Below are 21,643 nucleotides of genomic sequence, written 5' to 3' on the forward strand. Positions count from 1 at the left end.
TGGAAAGTTTGTGGAATATATTTAAACTCAGAATATCAAGTAACTTCCTTACTGTCGTATTACTGTGTCACTTTAACACTGTAATAACATTTATACAATTTTCTTATTAGTAAAAGATTAATGCATATAGAGTTGGTCTGTTAATTCGCATCCTTGAATAACAGCTTTTTAGAAGTTATTACTAAGACAATTCAGAGAAGTCTCAGACTCAGAAAGTAGTACAATACAAATTATGTTCTTTTGAAGATGAAGGTGGATTTTACGGACCAAATGGCAATCCGATCATTCATTGAATGTTCTTATACGATTGCTCAAAATTGCTGAACTGTAAAACGCAGTAAAGAGAGCTATCGATATATAAACCAGTTATTCACCAACAAAGAAATTCATACTGAATGGAAGATGTTTTATTTATTGAAATGTCATTTTGAATTATAGTCCAAAAAGTAATGGTGAGTTATTTATTGTGATGTGATTAAGTTCTGTCTACAAACATTTCGTTATTTTCTCACTTGATAATATAAATTGCGAATGTCCATTAGGTTTTAATATATTGTTTACCGTATATGACAGATATCAGAACGTTTTAATAATTAAATGCTTTTGTGACTGTTTTACATAACCCAAGTCACAACTGGAGTTAATGGCGTGTTCTGTTGTTACCTGAAAAAATAATGCTTTCTGCTTTAAACAATTGATGCAACTATTATAAAATGAGGACACGAATAAAAGTGTGAAAAGCAGCGTTCGAGGATTATTGTGGAGTATGAGGTGGCGACAGTATTTTGAAGCTTGGACCTTGTCTCGCTGTAATTAACTGTCAAAACCAAACACTTCAAGTGCATTTCATAATAGTAACTCACTGCACTTGTAACACGTGTAGGATGTCTGACCACTAAACAATTAAATAGCATTCGAAATCTAATATGTTTGAATGTGATTAATGGAATATTTAAAATGATAACTAAACATAGGTTATGCTTCGAACAGCGTTGACCAAAGTGTGAATCACGGTGGCCATAAAACTTTCTTCTGTGCGTGGGGGGGGGGGGGGGGAGAGAAATGTCTAATTATAATACATACACATTTTCATAAAAAGTAAACATTAAATTACAAACATACAATTCAATGAAAAGTCTTTTTTTGATAAAATCAAGGTTTATAAGTATTTTTTAAATTGCTAAATGACACTAAAAGTCATTATTACAGGTTCGGGTCCTCGAATCGTATCAAGGGAGCCTCAGAGTAAAAGAGTTTTGGAAGCACCGACCTGAATAATCAACCAGTATAACTCAGATTTCAGCTAAGAATACCAGCCTTAGTAATCGGAATTTTTTAACCTTTTGAACAAGAAAGTTCGGTACGAGTGAGTACAGTAGTGGCGCTAGTGCAGCTGCAAGATGCAGATGTTATTTAAATATAATAAATGCCGTCGCAGACGAACACAAAAATATGAACAATCCAATATGTTTTCTCTTCATTCGCTTTTTGCAAAGGAAACAAGATAACGTGAAATAGACCATTGGATTTCACTCATATTTCGAAACACATGATAATTGTCTTGATTTCCTTACATGTATAATTACTTACCGTTCCTACACAGGCGTCTTCCTTCTGGGATTTACTTCTACTTCGCTGCTTTGTGAAGTTATTTGTGCTCCTACTACACGCAAGAAATCGACAAAACTTTGATTAGTTCGACGATGCGGTGTTTGCTAAGCTTATTCGGAGAACTTTGAAATAAGCCGTTTATTCGTCTTAGAGATATGTTTGAAGACGATCAGTCGGTCGGAAACAAAAAAAAAAATATAATGACGATTTTGGTACAGTTAAGACATAATTACAGAAAAAAGACGTCATCAGGTTCAAATATTAGCTCAGAAACAATGACACTGAAGCGTCGGTTTTAACTCGACTTTTACGCTAGTTATTTCTTGAATAGTAAGGAATTAATTAATTTATAATATTTTATTAATGGCGACTGTACTTCGGCGTTGCTATAACCAGTTAATTTTACTAACCAAAATAGTCCGAAAAGGATCACTTGAAAGAGGAGTGACTTTCGGGGGCATTAGCACGGGTTGGGTGAAGAAAATTCCAATAGCCAACGTTTACTAGTTCAAATCTCAAGTTTAAAATGTGTTTATCGTTCCTCTGTTTTCCCGCAAGCACACAGAAATGCGGATTTTATTTAAACACATTTCCAATTTATTTAACATAAATTCAAAACAGCGGTACATAAAATATCTAATAGGGATATATGAGGCTTACAGGCCGCGTGAGTTTGACATGCCTGCGCTAGACGCAAGTCAGTAGCAAGAATTTGTATAACATTCAAATGGGGCAGACTCACTGGGTATTGTTAAATCTGAAGGTTTTTGACAATGGTGTGTTGTGTTAAAATAACGAACACTTTGTGAACATTATCCATCGTCTTGATGTTTTGTTAAAAGCACGACGTTTCGGAGACTTGAATGTATTTGTCCTTAGGTAAAAATCTTAATGTGTTGGGCCAAATCGATAGAGCTAGTCTCTATCTCTGGGCGGAGACACAGTTCGTTCTCCGAAACGCCGTGTTTTTAAACGAAAAATTAAGAATATGGAGGATGTCCAGAAAGTTCGTTGTTTCGACTAGGTATTATCATCATCGTCATATTATTACAGTGAGTTTCTTTTCTTACTGAGTTATATTTAAATTATGTTCTAGTCATAGCATATGTGTTTTCTGGACTCAGGGTTTTAATTTGTGATATTTTTTCTCGGGTAATACTTAGTGAAATACGCTCAAAATTACAAAGCTCTGCCGTCTCCTGCCCAATTTGCTATTCAACTCTAAAGACGTCTGTTTACAGTTTCAATGAATCTTTCAACTGAACGAGTAATGTCTACGGTGAATTTGTCGTCGCCTCTTTTTTAGCTCTGCGAAGGGATGCAAATTATGAACCTGCATTCATGTTGATTTACCACACTTTCTGCTAGAATTGACTTCATTTGCCTGACTAAGAGAAAGTAAAAACCAAGATGTGTGATTAAGTTCCGTTTTTTTGCACTGTTAATTCAAATGAATTATTCAAAAACAAAACAACAAGAATAGAGGTTAATTCTTCGAACCGTGTCTTGTAAAATTAACTCTATAAACGTATCCAAATTTATCTTTCAAATTAATTTTACTTGGGAATAGAATTAAAATATTTACATTTTTATTATTTTAATTTGTCTTATTTATGTGGGAATTGGCTGGGCAGGCAAGCCTGCTCAAACTTTATGATCCATGTTTGATGGAAGATAATCTTCCTAGCACATAACAATCCGATATAATATTATACGCGATATAATAATGCTTAAAATTAAGTTCTTATCTCAAAGAAAATACAGGTCACCTAATTAACTTTATTTAAGGAAAAATTGCTGTTTATTCTTAAAATAGTGTGAAAATCATGAACATGCTCTGTGAGAAAAATACAGAGTTAGTGGTGCTTAAGCACTTGGTATATATGGGTACCACTGTATTTTAAATTGTTAATCCGTTATGAACCTCGATTTGCCTAAATCTTGCTCCACAAAGGCTACGCGTTCTCAGCCGTGACGGAACTGAATGCAACCGAATATGATGACACCACGATACATTTTGAGACTTTTTCTGCGTTTTATTCATCTGAAACACGAGATACTTCATCCGGCCTCCTGAAAGAGAAAGCTCGGTTTTGAAACACGAGAAAGAATATCCCGCACGGGTATCAAATGGCCTTGGATTCAGTCTCTGCAGAGGAGATGCGTCTGAACATTTCGCCGAAATCCCAGGACTTACGCCCTGACGTCGAGATCCTAAATCAGGAAGAATAACCAAAGGAGTCGAGTCATTGGTCCATAAAAACAACAATAGGCAGAAACTGTCGGAGGATAAACACAGACGTTTTTGCACGGCTGAATAACTGCGACAGACGTCACGCGCTCTATGGGGTAAAATTTGATTGAACGCTTTAAAAATTTTCGTTTATTTGACAAGATTTTTTAATTTTATATTTCTAGGAAAGGAATTTAGCAATTGTAAATCTACAATTTTTTTTATATTTGAGCGCTACTGTGCATTTCATTACACGAGTGACGAAACCGTGGCTTCAAGCTAGGTTCGTAAATGACATATTTTAAAATATCTGGTTTCAGACAATAGCCTATGTGGAATACAATTACATCAACGACAAATAGAATCCATTTCCATCCCTGTTTACTCTATATAAAGCAACTACGTGTTATGCGCGTTGAATGAAATGAAGTCGTTCCGAGTCTCAGACAAAAGCACTGAAACATTACAAATAAGTTACATGTCGTATCAAAGCCGATTTTCTGATTTGTATTCTTCGTCTCTGGTTTATTCAGCGTTAAAATACGGGACTCTGTGTTGTCCTAAGGGCGCTTATTTTCAGCAGCGCCACCTGCACAAAGTCAGGTTTTCCGTTAATATTTCCTGGGCTTTGAGCTAGGCCTGTTCACATTTATTCCGTAAGATGATAGAGCGATTCACAATTTACGGGTTTGCAACAAAATTTTACGTTCGTTTTAATAATCGAAATAATAATAAAATAATAATTCAATGTGGCTGAATTGTTTATTTTAACGTGCTAAGTAAATAGCTACAGGAACCAATTACAGAGTCAGCATAAGAAGATAAATGGAATTTATTGGACAGCTGAGCAACTAGAAATTTCTCAAAAAAGATTTTCTCCCGTGGAATTAGTTTCATAAAGAAACAGCTGAACTTTTGGCCTATAAAATCTAAGTAAATTAACACTACATTCTGTAAAACATCACAACATAGAGTCTAAGAACTGTGGCTTAAATTTTAAACAGTTTTTGTAATAGTTCATATTAAACTAATTACAAGGAAACAAAAATTATGAGTTGCCAATGTATTTAGCATTGTGACAGTCGATCTGTGTTTACAATAAACGAACAGTGAGGTCAGTGCTACTTGCAAAGTATTGGTGGACACATCTGGAATCTCTTCCCATTCTGGAAGACACTTCACAGATAACGACGGTTAAAGAACACGAAGATATGAATCCGCTTTCTACGCGAGTGAGTTATAAATGCGTCGGAAGAAAGTTCTCTGCTTTAGATGGAAATTGGTTTTAATTTGCCAGATCATGAGAAGGAATCAAGCTCCCCACTTAATTGAACTAAATAGGAACATGCAATCAGGAGCTGCTATTAGTAAAACGACAAGATTTATTTCTTTACACTTAAATCATGGCTGAGGTGAGATTGGATCTTAACCTAACGTTAGGGTACATACAGTATGTTCCAAAAAGATGTGTACACATTCTAACTTTGGTAGACACTTTTCAGTCAGTTGTTTATCCTGTCAAATATACCACGAAGATAACTGTGGAAATGCTAATTCTGACGTTTTTTATGGTGTGGTCTTTATTTCATTTATTCGGAATGTGTATACATCTTTTTAGGACATACTGTGTATATTGTTTGGAACCTCCAACCTAGATGAAATGGATACTGTTACACCGTTGACGAAGACAGAAGCAAGTTAGCATTTGGATACCCCCCTCCACAACACATTACAATTGGATCAGTTATGTACAAAAACCACACGAGTCCGGAAAACCACGAAAAACTTTAAAAAATGATAGCAAACAACCATAGGTTTGATTTGTTTTACCCCAAGAACAATCCATTTCTTGCAAGAGTATATTTCACTAACGTAAAAGATAAAAGCTATGGACTTTAATTAGCTCATAGGTGTACCAATTTCTTTAGGATGAGTGATTTTCGAGTATCAATAATTTAAATTTGAGTTTCGTATAAAGTAGGGGTTATTCCAACACGAAACAAACAATAATGACATTCGCCCACAACTTTTACTGTATATCCTGTAAGAATCATGTTTGTCAACACCGAGTCAGTAGTTCCGGAGAAGAAAAATGACACATACGGATCAAGAGGGTCTGTTAAGTACGCTGCCATTTCTCGCTAAGAATGTTTAACTATGACGCATGCTAAGACCGTATATTAAATGATGGGCGAGTTATCAAAACTTGTTTAACCATAAATAAATGATATCAGAATAACGAAAATTACTATTCTTCACCCGCGGTTTACTCAACACCCTGCTGATGGAGGCAGTAAGTACCTCTAAAAAGTCGGTTAACTTTTACCGGAATTCACGAAGCTACAGCCCCGAAGACAGAGCTATCTTAAATTGAGTACGTTCTGATCCATTATAACAACTGCTTTGCATCAAATTAAAATTAAATTTTATCGATTTTCTCAATAACGTCTCATGATGAAGACTGGTTCATTACATGAAGTGCAAATGCCAACAATCTGCCCCTTTTCACAAGGATCGTCTTGAACACATAGACAGCTGGTTTACGCAAAAGACGTTGTTCAATGGCGTTACTTGGCATATAGGCGCTTCTATTTAAGAGCTGTATTAAGCGAGATATGCCGTGGCTTAAGTGCTTTGAGTATTCGGAATACCCTTTCGTAATTATTTTCTTATTGGTCTCCCTTTATTGAATTTTTAAATTCATCCGTTGTGGTGTACGCCAGTCATGTATGTGCCCAAAAAATAGCGTTTTAAGACAAAATGCCGATATCGCTAAAATATTGATGTCTTTTGTCGGTCCGTGACTCAAGCTGGTAGACCTGGAACTATTTTAAGCTGTAATTTGTGGAAATTATTAACAACAAGCGGATGTAGGTTGATTGTAGGCAGTAGTAAAAATAAGTTCTTTTGGCCGTAGAAAAATCTTGTCCTAAAATAAGCCGAAAAATTATCTCCAAGTGAATCGATATATTAGGTTACATGATTTACAATTCCTTGTTGGAAAACGTCTACTAACACGTTATTCAATGCAATGCGTGTAAAACTGCACTACGTGTTTTATAGATTCCTAGTATTCTTCAACATTCACGCCCTGAAATCGATACGTGATCAGTTCGTTTAGGAAAAATAATATAAGATCAGACCGAACTTCGTGGTCCAGTGGTTAGTACTCCATATTCAGCAGGTCACATCTTAAGATCTCTGTCCGAAAACCAGCTGTCTTGATTGAGGATTTCTGGGATACTTTAAATAAAGTCATGAACACTTAATTTCACAGCATTTTTGTTAATATTAATTAATTTTTATATCATCCGATGCTATATCGCCTGAGCTACTGATAGTCGTTAAATCAGCCACCGATATATAACATAAAATTACTTTTAGTAACATTTTACATTTCCAAGCAATATAACGTGTAAAATTATAATTGCAATTTTTTGGATGGGAGACGAGGAGAAACATTTTGAACTGAACGGTGCAAGCATTCTGCTCTCATATTCTTCGTAGGTATAACGTTGATTTCTTCCGTCGTTTCAAAGAAATTATTAACTCAATGCATGAAAGTAACCACCAAATTCGTAATTATTTTTCTATATTTTTTTGTAGATTCAGTGCTTGCAACTTACAAACTTCATATGAAGCCATTTTAGGTGTGTTTACAATTCCGTGGATCGGCTGTTAAAATCGCCTCCTCTGTATGTCCCACTGTCAGTCTATACGCCTGTAACCGCTAGACAACTACTGATCATATTTTCAAGTTTATACACTGGGAAGTTTCTTTTACGAAAAATTCAGTTTTCATTTAGATCTAGCAAATTTCATTATTCATCTCAAACAGTGTGTTAGTAAGGGCAAGAAATAGGCGAAGTGAACATAAAAATTTGTTTATTGTATGAGAGATTGGTTTCTGAGTTTTTTTCATTAAAACGTGCGAAGTTGGAAATGGCTGTCCTCTGGATTGTTGCTGGTAGAAGTTTGCCAACGTTTAAGAGGTTCTTGCTGTCTCTTTCATCGCCTTGATGATGGAGACAGCAAAGAACTCTGAAACGCCTGTAAACTTCTAGTAGACGGCGCAAACAATCCAGAAGACAGCCATCTTCAGACTCACCGCCGTGGAAACCTCAAGTCGTACGTGTGCGATGTTGTGTACGGATTTCTTTACTTAGTTTACGTTCTTCTTAGGTTTAATGATTCTCTTTTGCGGGAAGAAAGGGTGGGATAGTAAACCTCGTATGTGTAGACAAAATCGAAGAAATGATATTGTGATCGCGCAGTGTCATATTGTCCAAACATTAATGCAAGAAATCTTTATTTTGTTGGTTTTATAAAGACTAGAAACTATATACGACAGATGTATATCTGGGTACAGCTGTCTGATTTACTCCTTACGCTCAGTGTGAAACCATAAACGTGCAGGGATGTTTAAAGAAGCAAAGTAAAGTCGTTTGAATAAAAAGTTCCTTGGATATTTTCCATCGTCTAGTAAAATAATAAAATAGAGAACGATGTTTCGGAGATAGAGCCCCGTCTCCAAAACATCATTTTCTATTTTATTATTTTACTAGACGATGAAAAATATCCAAGGAACATTTTATTCAAATAACTCACCATCGTCACGAACTTTTACATTTGATAAAGAAGAATAGTGTTAAAATAGCACTTAGTAAAGAGGAGGGGTTGCATTCAGGACAGCAATGGTTTGAGGTTTAGTGGTTTTAAATTCAAGGGGAAGAAAAACCGTTGTTTTTACTTACAGACAGTGAATCGACGCGATGTCCTCCGAATTTAGGGGCTGATGAAACACAGGGACTGGCAAGGCGACATGCATGTTTGCAGTTTTATACAAATAGGTGGAGTTGCGCGGGCCGCCGTAGCTGGCGGGGGTAAGTTTGAACCAAAAGTTGTATAAACTCCGCCCTAACTAGAGAATCGGTGAAATAACTAGTAGCTGCGCATGGTTGTTTCCTTTGAGCCACTCTTCCGCAAAGATGTTAATGCTGGTCTACATGATGTAGTGTGTGGTGCTTTCCGGAATCTTTCGGACTCAAGTAGTTTTACGAATTATCTTATTTGAGTTCCCGGCTACGTTCCCCGCCCCCAGTAGTCTGCTGTTTGCATAGCAATTATGAAACGAGTGGACGCTAAATTCTGTTTGAACAGATCTGACCTTCAGTCCGGAATAGTTGTTGTCGAATTGAAAACTGCTTTTGGTGTTACAGCCCGATTCTGTGCTGTAAAGGTTTCTTAAACCCCGGTTAGGAAAATCGGTTAAGACTCGTTAGTTGGAAGATCAGAACATTATTATTTCGTAATCATTACAGAGGTTAATATTACAGACACTTGCATGATGGATCACTACAGAATTTTCTTATAGAAGCAAACTATTTTCTGGACATTATCCATCGTCCCAGATTAAATAAAACACGAAGTTTCGGAGATTACAATCTATTTCCGTCTTCAAGTAAAACCATCTCCGTTGGGCCTAATCCATAGAGCCAGTCGCAATCTCCGAAACGCCGTGTCTTATTTAATCTGGAACAGTGGATAATGTACAAAAAATAGTTTGCTTCAGGAACGCACCATAGTCACAAACCTTCAGAATTAATTTACTTATAGCAAAACCAAAGTTTGTTAAACACATATTTCAAGTTTATACTTCATCCTATAGTGAAATAATGGCAGAGGTCAATCAATTAGAGCTTGGGGTTAAGATTTAAGTTCATTACGAGAACACGCCGTGTTAGCGGCCTCACTGCTACGATCAGAGTTTGAGATCTCTCTGTAGCTCAAGTTTACAACTGTCATGCTCCACCACACACAATCAGAATAGTTGTCTTACGCCACTTGTTGATTCTGGGAGAGTAGAGAAATAATTGCGTACTGAAGTCTGCTGACCTGGAACTCCAAGTTTTTAAAAAGATTTCCACTAATCAGCCCACATAGCAAAATCCCTACTTGTAATTATGTGGCCTCTATGTACACACGCGCGTCGGGAAAACATCTATTGTAAAATTTGGATGAACATCGCATTTTTCTCGTAGGCTCACTGTACTTCTATAATGGTTGAAGACTTTACTGGTGAAAATGCCTTTATAGTGGTTAGATATCTAAAAGAATGTGTTTCAATCTAGGCCCGTAAAATATTACCTTCATAATAATTTACTTATTTATTATTAATGTGCCGTATCAACAGCCAGAACGTTCCCTTGAAATATGAAACACAGGACATGTCCATCTAGAAATTTAATAAAGTAAAACAAAAGTGAAGTGCTTATAAGAGGCAAAGTGGGATACAAAATTTGTTGTTCTATCCAGCATAAAAATCCCCTTAACAATCTAAACAGTTTATTACTTACGAAATTTAGGTACCATAAAATACAATTACATAGGGTGAAGCTAAGCAGATGGATGTAACATCCATTCGAAAGCGACGCGTTCGGTGAATCCGCGTTAGACTAATTTAATATTGTATGGGATTAACGGGAATACGGGAACTCGATCTTTAAGAATCAAAGTAAATAAAAAATGAAATTATAAACATATTGTAATTATATTTATGAACTAATTGTGCAGGGTAATTATGATCGAAAATTTAACCATTCAAGTATAATATCAACGGAAAGTTATACTTTAAAATAAAATATCAACGGAATGTTAGATATTAATATAAAATATTAGCACAAAGTTAGGCATCAAAGTCCATCATATCGGACTGTCTTTAGCTTCTTAAACAGAAATGATATTTTTCGTATGAATACAGTGTGATGGAAGATTGCGTATAATCGCATTTTCTGCGTTTGGAAAATAATTGTTGGCATTTATTTTGAGGCATATAATCGAACTCGCGTTGGAGAAGGGTTTGCTGTCCTTGCATCCAGCCAGACTGGTTTAAAAACTTACTTAGAGTGTCGCTGTTGTAGTGAAATATTTCTGTCGCACCAGAAATTACCGCCAATCGTAAAGTTTAATAGCTAAAAGAGAGATGCTTGTTTTGTGATGGCGTCGATTTCAAGAGGATTAGTTCGTTTTACCTTCATTCGCATGAAGTGGTTAAGTCCGTTATATATTTAAACAAGGCGGTCCTTCAAAATACTCAAATGGAATGCAGGCTTTTATTTCAAGCATTAACTCTTACTCCGTGCTGAGTTTACGTAATACAGCCAAAAGAACTGAAATCCGCTGTTCTTCATTGGTTTTCCGTTAATTGTTTCTTACTTATGGTTCTCTCCGGTTCGTGGTTCTTGCCCTGAGTACGTCATTTAGCTAAGAAGTAACATGTTGGAATAGTCTCTATCGCATTACATGTAGGGTACATGGAAAACACTTCACACTACATTATATATGCCGATCAATATGTTCGTGCCTTAAAATGAAATACAATTAGGAAACCTCAGCGAAAATCTTGCATTGATCATAGTTGTTCATTTGGTCATAGATTACTAGGTTAAGAATCAACTGCATTATACTTGTGTTATCTCATATTCCGTAAAATTAATTTAAATCAGAACTGTTAATATTTTGAAGCGCAAAATTTATCTAAGTAATGTTTGGAATTTAATTTCTTACCTAAAAGAATAAAAAATAACGCGTTTCTGTTACAAAGTTTAAGCGGTTAACAGTGTTTAAGAAAATAATCGCTGGTTATTCTGAAAATTACAAGAACGCATATCGAGTAGAATGGTTAATAATTTCCCGCCAAAAAGCATAATATTTTCTACCTCCTTTATATTAGTTAGTTCTGTTGGATCAAGACTTTGCAATGAATGAAAGTTCCCTTTCCCATCCATGTTCGAACTGAAGGTGGCGAGTTAAGGTTTTATGTTGGGTTACTAAGAAAGGCGTTACATTTATGCAGAATTTCACGAAAATCTGTAGCTAAATTAGTCTGTAATATCAGGGGTCGGACACGCGCGACTTGTGTAGGGAATGGAAAGTTCTAGCAGTGGGTGCTGTGCAAAGTCTGTGCTGATGAAACGTCAACAGTGCTAAAAACCGCAAATTTCAATACTGACAGGAGTATATTATATTATATAATAAGTTTTAAAATTAATCTTATACTGTAGTCATGATTATAATTAACAAAATTTCTGACTCTGTCGTGGACTGACATGGCTCAAAGAACACGAATTTATGCAACAGGGTGGCTGCAGAGACTTTAGATTCCTTGCTCAGTTCTACCCTCGGCGTGGAAAGTGTGGATAATTTTGTAAACACTGATTTAAAATGTGGATATTTTTAAAATATTAGTTGTAACTAATAATTATTTCTTTCCCAACTTAAAATCAGATAATACTTTTTGGGAGTTTGACTGTCTTTCCATTCCAAGGGTGAAGTGTACGTAAAGTAGTAATCGAATCCAAATGTTCTTCTCTGGCACAGTGTATCACCGGTAACAGGAGTCTTACGGCAAACCAATGTGGTTAAAGGGACCCACCCGGAGATTTCGGTTCTATTTCCGCCTCTTTCGAAATCCCAGCAGGGAATAAACTGGGGAAGACGTTAGAGTACGTTACTTACGAGTAATAAAAGAAAAAGTCTGTGAAGCGACAGATATTCTCTACAAATTTAACCCTTTAGAGCCTAGTTGTATGCACATCACCTGCTTTAACAACTAATAACTCCGCATATTGTCCACGGAATGTATTTATGGGTGTCGTATGATTATCAGAATAAACAGAGATTATTCCTGTAAACAATATAAACCAAATGATCTGTGTAATGGAGTAGATCAACTTCGACCTCACATCCCAAACATTAATCTCGGAACACGCGCTTTCATATTCCCCACTTCCAACACAAACACAGCTTAATTTGAGTTTTATGTTGGCTTCATTACAGGACACAAATTCGCTGTAGGTACTCAGAAGTACTAAGAAGTAGTGCCAATTCTTATCTCATTGGCGTAATAGACTAATAGGTTCATTTCCATTGGGAAATTATAATTTTTAAACTGAGACATTATTAAGGTTTTGAAGCTGAGTTATGGGAGGAGCCGGTAGTGGCCTATTTTACAGTTTACACTTAAGGACTGAGGAGCTCCACGGCACGTATTAAAAATAATATTTAAAAAATTAGTAATTATAAGAAATTTTGGATTTTGAAGAACATTTTTCTATTGTTGTTCTGTGTTGTGGGTTGGGGGAGACATTACTATTTCCTGTCAAGGTGGTTAGTCGCACGGGACAGTCCATGCGGGACTTGTGGTGGATAAAGTGGCACTAGGTTTTGTCTGAGTCATTTAGTTTTCGTATGTCAGTATCATTCAACCGCTGCTCCATATCAGCTTATATGTCATCTGGAGGATAGACAAAGGACCCGTCACAATCCCAGTTCCACAAAGAGACAGTCGCATGTCATCGTAACGATACCAATAATAATATAGTTTATTACACAGACGACCGGGACTTCTGCATTGAAAACTTGGTAACTAATCGCTCGATCTCTGGCAGAGGGCTGAATTTTTATGTGTATTTTATTTAGATAGCCGTCATGGCTAATATTCACTCTCGTCGAGTTATTCTATTTTGTGATATTCTGTAATATTTGCGTCAGCTGCAGTGGCTAATTGCGTTTGTGTAACAACTATTTTCTTCTACTAATTAATCTGAAAGCAGTTTATTTTAAAATAATATAGACAAAAAAAGTGACAGTGGAACTACGGTTCCGGAGAATTTGAAGTAAATACGTCTATACAGAAAGGAAGTTTATATATTGGCTTTATTCTAAATATTTCCTTTATACATGCTTTACAATTGAGGTAAGTTTGATTAAGACATTGCTTATTTAACTTGAATTAGTTACGCTTAAGATGGGTCTGTGGTAGCTGAATGTAATGAATTGTAATGTAATGTAAGGTTTATATTATTTATTTAGTGTTCTGTCTGACGACAGGTCCATATGAACAGGATCCTTCCATCCTTTTCTCGGACTGGGACCTGTTCATATACGTTCTTGGCAGATGATCCAGAAGTGGATTGCCATTGCCTTCTTCTGTGTGTGAATGGAGTAATTGTTGGGATGCCACGGAGAAACCGGGGAAGCCCCCGGAGGAAAACTCTGTGTTGCCTAGACCACGGCCTTGCCCAACACAAGTTATAAATTCGGGCACCGCCGGGAATCGAACCCGAGACATACAAGCTGATCATTGTTGTCAGTCCATATTTACAAATTGTTGATATTTCCTAGGTAACCATCTTACACTTTTTCATTTCCCTTTTTCGTTACACTTTTTTGCCGAATGACCCTTCCTTATAGACGTATTTACGTCAAAAAAACACAATGTGCAGGAAATATGTTTGACAAAAGAAGGGAATATAAAGATGGCCGTATTCTGGGTTGTTGCGCCATGTAGTCTGGTAGAAGTTTACCGACGTTTCAGAGGTGTTTATTGTCTCATTATAATAAATATAGGTTTACAGCTTGCTGCCAATAACATTAAACTTATAGATTCCTGACTTTGATATATTCTGTGTTTTGACTGTACAAATCTTAAGGAGGGCCCCCATAGACTGCTTGGCCTCGGGCCCAGCGCCCCTCTAGGGGCAAGCTCTGAGAAAAATGGCGATAAAAAGAGTTTACGTGAGGGATTAAATTATGTGTTATTCGATCAATTTCCTACCATAGGATACAAGAGCAAAAGTAGGGAGAGGAGATATTTTTAAACCGAAAATTGCTAACTAGAATTTCCACATACATAGTAGACAAGCGATAGTCCAAATAGTGCGAGACTGGTAAGAATAGCGTTCATATCAAATGTTGGTTTTCTTGGCCTTCTTTGTATTTATGGTTCGTACGGCGGTGAAGATTTCGATATTGGTCTTCTCGGTTGTTGCACAGTGTGAAATTGTAGACAGGCACCGACATTTCGCTATCAGTTTTATACGCTTTCGCTACAAAGTTGCAAAAATTAACCTTCCTCCATGTCTTCTTGCACGTAACAGATTAAGAACTGCTTAATGGATCTTATGACGTTTGATATTGGGGAGTTTAACTACAATTAGTTCACACAGCATTGAAAATCTGAAGGCAGTAACAGATCGAATGTGCCATATGTGTGCACTTTTCCTTTCTTACAGGCCGTCCTAACAGAATACAATACCACGGACGCCTTCAAATTGTGGCTGTTTTAAAACATTATGATCTCTAAACAGAATCATAACATTAAACTTACAAAGAATTGTTCAGAAACCATTCTGTGTACAGTAAATTGGTACGTAGCATAAAACACGAACCTCATTAAGAGCTGTTTCACTGACTTGTTTCAGCATGTGAGATGGATTGTACAAGACAAGACAAGGGAGTTGAATCTATTCAGTAATTATATCTCCAGTGTGGTTAGCTTCACAGCAGCTCTGGTCTCAAGAATAATGGAAACTGTAATATCGCTAAGGCATTAGAAAAACACGAAAGGGTATAATCCACCTTTACAGCACTCGTTAAAAGTAATAGGTCAACATGTATATAGAATTTGTTTATAAAGATACTGGATCGTAGCTTTAATGTGAAAACATGTTGGCTGTAAGCATACATGTACAACGCTTGCAGGCCACGAAACTCAGAGGCTAGTAGTAAAATGTACCAATGTCCATTAACTTAAAATTGTGTGTGAGAAGATGTTTGAACGTATCTATTGCGATTAATAATTTAACCAGTACCTGTCGATTAAATTACAGTATCCAAAAACAGGAAAATTATACGTTTTATGTAAAACGTGTACTATTGCTTCTCCAAACTAGGAAAACAAGAGAGCTTGTTAAAAATTATAATTGTTATAAACTATAAGTCAAAGGTTATAGTATCCACGTACCGTGACAACTGCATTGTAAAAAAAAGTCTCATCTCGACAAACTTATTCCGGTATTATTGTCGTTGTTATTCAGAGAGCCAGATAACAAAGGAGAAAGAAAATTAAGAACGAAACTGTTGCGGAAAAAAGAGAAAGCTTTAAGCGGTACAGACGAAGATACAATGATCCGTATAAGACGAGAAAGATACTCCAATGTGATACAAAGCTGAAAACGGGGCAGAATATTGTGTCCGCTTTGGTTGTGGAAAATGGCATTTATCTTTACTTGAGGATTGTAATTGCAGATAATATAAAGAAAATGTTTGTAATATTCGTTGCTATTATTCCTGAGTGAAATACAAAATAAAGCATCAAGAAAGCAAAGAATGCGGGAAATTTCAGGAGCTCAGTGGGACGTGATGGACGAAGCGCGTGATCTCGGCGGGTGGTTGAACGAGGAACCCCCGGGCGAGCGTTTTCATTACCGCAGTAGTGGCAACTTAACACAAACCAAGTTATCGGTTCAAAAAACGAGTGACGCTTCGATCGATTGAAGGAGACTCAACAACCAACAAGTCTGGACGTAAGCGCAATGAGACATCGAAGTGAGGACTGACGAGACAGGCCTTCAGGCCACAGCGTTTGCTTTGGTCTCGTGACAAGGGATAACCATATGTGTCGAAACGTGACGTTGTTTTACAAAGCGTGACCAAGCGTGTCAAAGCGTGACACGGCGTGACCTGCTATAAAGGCTTTACGAGACGTCATCTTAAGTGTTAAAATACGTCGAAGATTTGAAAAGTGGGTCTAAGCGTGACCTAGCGTGACAAAGCGTGACTAGGCGTGACGTACCGTAACGACGTGACGAGATGTGGCCAAAAGTGTCGAAACGTGACGAATATTTACAAAGCGTGACCAAGCGTTACTAGCCGTGAGGTACTGTAGCGGCGTGACGAGCTGTAGCCACAAGTGTCAAAACGTCACAAACATTTTCAAGACCTTACCTAACCTAACAAAATCCACTGAACAAACAACCTAACCTAACCCAACCAAACCTAACCTAACCTAACCTAACCTAAGCGAACATTTGTAACCTAACCCACATGTCGAAATGTAATCAAACGTATTGCAAGTGACTCCAAGAAGCTGAAAGCTGACGTCTCTGACACAAAGTTTTGCAGTTTCTAAAAAAATGTAACGGCTTTGCTAACTCTTACAATTGATTTCATTGTTTTTTTATGGAGCGATTCTTGTCGAGCGCTTGGCCATGAGTTACGCAGTTCCAGGAGGGAAGTGTGACATTTGCGTTCATTTTTATCAGTGAACATACAGAGGGACGCTTTGCTAGTATAAAACGACAATGAATTATTCAGTATTCAGCCCAGAATATATGTGAACGATGGATTTTGTCGGGCACAGAAACTGCAGGAGGTTAGGAACTCTGATGTTCTGACTTGGAGGAATGGAAATATTTATACTTTCGTTTTGTAAAATCCGTGAAACGATGTATTGCTTTCCGTTTCTGTCTCTGAAAATTGCTGTTTTATTCTTAGCAACGGTTGTCACAATATTTAGGATTTAAACAGGACAGTCTGTTATAAATCAGCATGTCCACAATCTCAGCTTCTTTGTACTGTAAAGTTCACATAAATAAATGATATCTCCCCTTGACACAGGAGAGTGTTGTCTTGCCCACGTCACTGTGGAGTTCACCTGCAGCTGCTCTGGAAGTCGGCACGCAAAACTGGTTTCCCTTTTCAGAAAGTCGCAAGTGAATGCTCTATAATTTATGCAACTCTTAAACGTTATTAAGTAAACTAAAATAACGAGAATCTTAGGCAGAGGCGGGGTGTTTATGTTAGGATATGTAGAGTGATGCCAGTGCATTGCAGTAAGATAGCATCTGTAAAGTGGATTACCTCAGGTTTTACTGAAGTCAAACAAATGATAAGTAATCGCCCTGATGAAAGAGGCAGTAAGCACCTTCGAAACGTCTGGTAATTTCTGCCAGACTTCATTATAATGTAAGCTATAGGTAGGTTCTGATATGAAAAATAGGCCTTAAAGCAGTTTACCTATTGCGGATGTAATTTTTGGGACTTGCATACCTTTAGACTGGCACCGGCAAAATGTATTCAGAGAGTGCAAATTCCTGGTTTCGGTCTTTTGACAACATATGCCTTCTATTATTCTCTTTACAGCCTCACCAAATTTTGTGACGACCTATTATGCCGGGCTGGCTACCGACGTCTGCGTTACACTATTCTGGTTTCTGTACAGACATATAGGAGCACTGCTCTATAGCCCGGTTCACAGATGGCCATGATGGATGTAATGTTGCATAACTAAATGGATTTCGTAGGTTTCAAAGAATGTCATTTTGTCCATTGGCATTGTCATAAGGTCCGGACAGGTGTTAGCTGTGAATGTGATTGTTTCATCGGTGAATCTGCGTTTAAGTTCGTCTTCGTTGGCATACCTGTACATGTTGTGATGTTCGTACATACGTTATCAGTATGACGTTGGTATGATTGGTATTGTTGACGTTTAGGATTAGGGTTTATTTGTTTAGCTAGACTCTGTGTGTTTTATGTCTTGTGAAATTACGGAGGTTAGATTGTAGTTTACGGTGCACTTTCAGCTTCTCAGAAAATAACACGCGTATAGGTTGTATTCCGCTCTGGAAACGATGAAATAGTCAGTTACGGCACGGTATGCACATTTATTGCATTTGAACTTTCGATTGAAGTCAGTTTGTTACTCTGTGGGTTTGATTAAGTTTGGTTAGGTAAAGGCGGGGTACCCTCTTCCATGGTTTATATTTTTGAATATGTTTTTTAAATACTAGTTTAGATTTTTCTGTCATTCTTGACTAGCAGTTTTCTAGTTGTAAAGTAATTACATACTTACAATCTTGGAATCGGCCAAAAACCAGATTCCATAACAGTATGTGGGAAATGGTCAGAAATGTTTTTATGAAATGTAATGCTAGTGTAAATTGTTTCTCACTTTAATCATTTCCTGTGTGTGAAGTTAAAATAACTTTTTCCCCTAAAAAATGATATCATAATTGTGTCAAATACTTGTGTGGAGAATTCTCTGACAGCTTTAAAATTATAATGGGGAAACATTATTGATTTTTGCTCGTGACATTATGCTTTTACTCTGTGCTTTGTTTATGAAGATTTGTGGTTCACATAAATCTGGTAATAGAATTATTGAAATCATTACAGTGTGACAGATTGATAAAATGGGTGAGGTGGAAGAAGTTCAAGGTCGCAAGGATGTAATGCTTGAGAGGGATGCTTCAGTTGAAGATTCAGAACAGCTGAAGCCAGTGGTGGTGCATATACCACGGGTTGCTGCACGTACAATTACTGGCCCTGCCAACTTGCAGAACCAAGATGCCATAGACTGGTAATGGCATACTGTACTACTGGCTACAAGCTGACAACATATAAGATTATCTTTTCAATGGAACATTTAAAAGGAATAATTTTATTTTCTATAAAAAAAATTACCTACAAACAGTACTTTGGAATCAATGGGAAATTTTCGTTTCTCTTCATAGATGTCTATTTTAGACCTTCGGTTTCCTTTTGTAGTCGAACTTGAACCTAGTAACTGTATTTTTTCATTCCTCCATTACCATTCATTGGCTTTGGAAATACTGTATATTCTGGATGTCACATAAGTTTTTGTCTCTTAGACATACTTTGTAACCACTAATTTAAAATTGATATTGTATGCAGTTCATGATGGTGTGCTTGCACTGCATGTTTTATTAAATGTTTAGAATACAATATAATTTATTGAAATTCCATAGATCCTTCATAGGCCTAAGCCAAGGTTGTATAACATGTTATAGCACAAATACAGTACTTTTTTCTGTTACAAATATTAATTCAATTGTTGTGACAGTAATTTATGGGCAGCAAAAAAGCATAACCTGCTGTCTTTAATTATCTATAACTAATTAAAACACTTTAAAAGTAGTATCTTTAAAATGAACATCATTAATGATTAAGAAGCATATAAAATGGAAATATTTGGGCATTTGAGTAAGAAGAATGACTGATAATAGAAATTTTCTGTTCTGAAGCTTGACTTTGCCATTGGAAGTTGAAAGTTAGTACTTAGTGCTTAGGAGAAAGATCACCAGGTATAAGAGGTAATTGATGTCAGTTCTGTGAAAGGTGGAAAATATGTATAGAATATATCATATCCTCTTGCCCAGAAATGCACTTACAATATCTGGGAGTGCTGAATTTGAGGAGTAGATGAGCTTTGGTGGGTGACACCACAATCATTTAATTGTTTTCAATTTAATGTTTTTCAGGGGGCATCATGGGTTGTTGGCATATGGCTCAAACTACACAATAGTGGTGATTGACACTAAAAATGTTCAGCCAATACAGTGTCTTGATAAACACAAGTCTATGGTGAACAAGGTAAGAGTGTAAAGATATGGGAACAAATAAATAAAGTTTATTATACCAATTTCAGTCATGATCACTAACTGCTGAGGTAAATCACCAGAAAATACTCTGTCCCATATTTTGGAGATACTGAAGGTTTTTGTTGCTCTTATAGCTGACTTTTAATGGTGTGTGTTTCACTCCATTTATGATACTCATTACCACCATAATATCAGTTTGTGTGTCCTAATCTCAGCCAGTATTACACCTACCTTCAGAGCAGAATATTTTAAATTAAATTGTTCATCTGTCAGTGTGGTTATCTTCTAAGTTCCATTGCTCTTGTAAGTCATATTTTTATATACTACAACGCTTTTGTACCCGAGATGAGTACGACTATCTGTTGTTACCTGCAGGTTTTGTGGGAAAGAAGTAATCGAAACAAAGCTGCAAATGAGCCATCATCACTGCACTTGGTGTCATCTGATACAACTGGTCATATAATTGTATGGGATGTTGTGACAGGAAATCCAAAGGCAGTATTGCAGGAAGGAAATAAACCCATACTGGGTAAGCAAACATGTTACAATTATGAAAAGGCCATGATAAGGTATGATTCTGTTACATTGTTTAGTTGGAAATTGCCTTAAACTAAGGAACAAATTCCATATTAGCTACTGTTAATGAATTTTGCTGTTTTAATTAAAGTATTTTATTTATTTTAACACGTGTTGTCATATTATGTTCATTTGATTTCTATATTGATATCTGGTCTGGAATACAGTTTTACAAAGTAGGGCAGTTTTTGACAGAGGAGGGCATACCAACATGTCCATTTAAAGCTTAAAATATGAATTATTTATGTAAGACTTGCTCATTGTAACAGGCAGCAAGATTACAGCACCCACATGCTTTAAACCTGCTACTAAAATTATATAAAATTTAAAAAATTAAGGAGTCAAGAGTGGAGAGTGTCTTGCAGGGAATTGGTATAACCATCATATGCCCATCTGTGTTTTTTAAAATTTGGGATTCTTTTTGATTTGGAATTTGTGAGATTACAGTTTATATTTTTTTCAGCTGTGCCTCTGTTTAAAATAAGGACTTTCTCACTGAATAAGAAAGAGAGGAACGCTGATTATACTCACATACATGTTGGTCAAAAATTAAAGTGTGTGTTTCTGAACAGTAGAACCTATTTACATATTTTCTGTCATTCCTGGTTAACAGTTTCAATGCCTTTTTCATGGAATGAAAGGTTGAGTATAAAGTAAGATTGATTACTAATATTGATCAATTATGGATATTGATTATGGCAGACATGGAATGGGTATCAGGCTTTGATGGTGGAGAACATATGCTTGCTGCTCTCCATCCTCCGTACTCACTGGTTATTTGGGACACCAAGAACAAGATAAAGCTATGGAAGAAGACATATACAGAGACACTTGTGAGCTTCAACTTTGATCCTTTTGCACCTTCAAAACTTGCATGTAAGTTTGTTTATAATAACTGTTAGTACAATTCATCATGAGTTGTGTGAAATGTGTAACATTACATTATAAGGAGCTTCATAATCCTTTTATAGCTAGGATT

The 21,643-nt window shown here is 36.5% G+C and overlaps 1 protein-coding gene across 4 annotated transcripts in view; it reads left to right on the plus strand.

Moving 5' to 3' along the window:
* The window catches only part of LOC110839348 (WD repeat-containing protein 11), a 45,392-nt gene that overhangs the window by 7,851 nt on the left and 15,898 nt on the right, over positions 1–21,643 (plus strand). The window contains exons 1-5 of one of the 4 annotated variants that reach the window (XM_087344993.1): positions 18,030–18,116; positions 18,863–19,046; positions 19,969–20,080; positions 20,464–20,617; positions 21,367–21,540. In XM_087344993.1, coding sequence (XP_087201119.1) covers positions 18,880–19,046; positions 19,969–20,080; positions 20,464–20,617; positions 21,367–21,540 — 607 coding nt within the window. In that variant the 5' untranslated portion in view covers positions 18,030–18,116; positions 18,863–18,879. The other 3 variants (XM_022083472.2, XM_022083470.1, XM_022083471.2) reach the window with 3 other exon arrangements.

This window comes from Zootermopsis nevadensis, unplaced genomic scaffold (genome assembly GCF_977971745.1).
Source record: "Zootermopsis nevadensis isolate Lab colony 2312 unplaced genomic scaffold, Znev_1.0 Znev_ptg000008l, whole genome shotgun sequence".
Lineage (NCBI taxonomy): Eukaryota > Metazoa > Arthropoda > Insecta > Blattodea > Termopsidae > Zootermopsis > Zootermopsis nevadensis.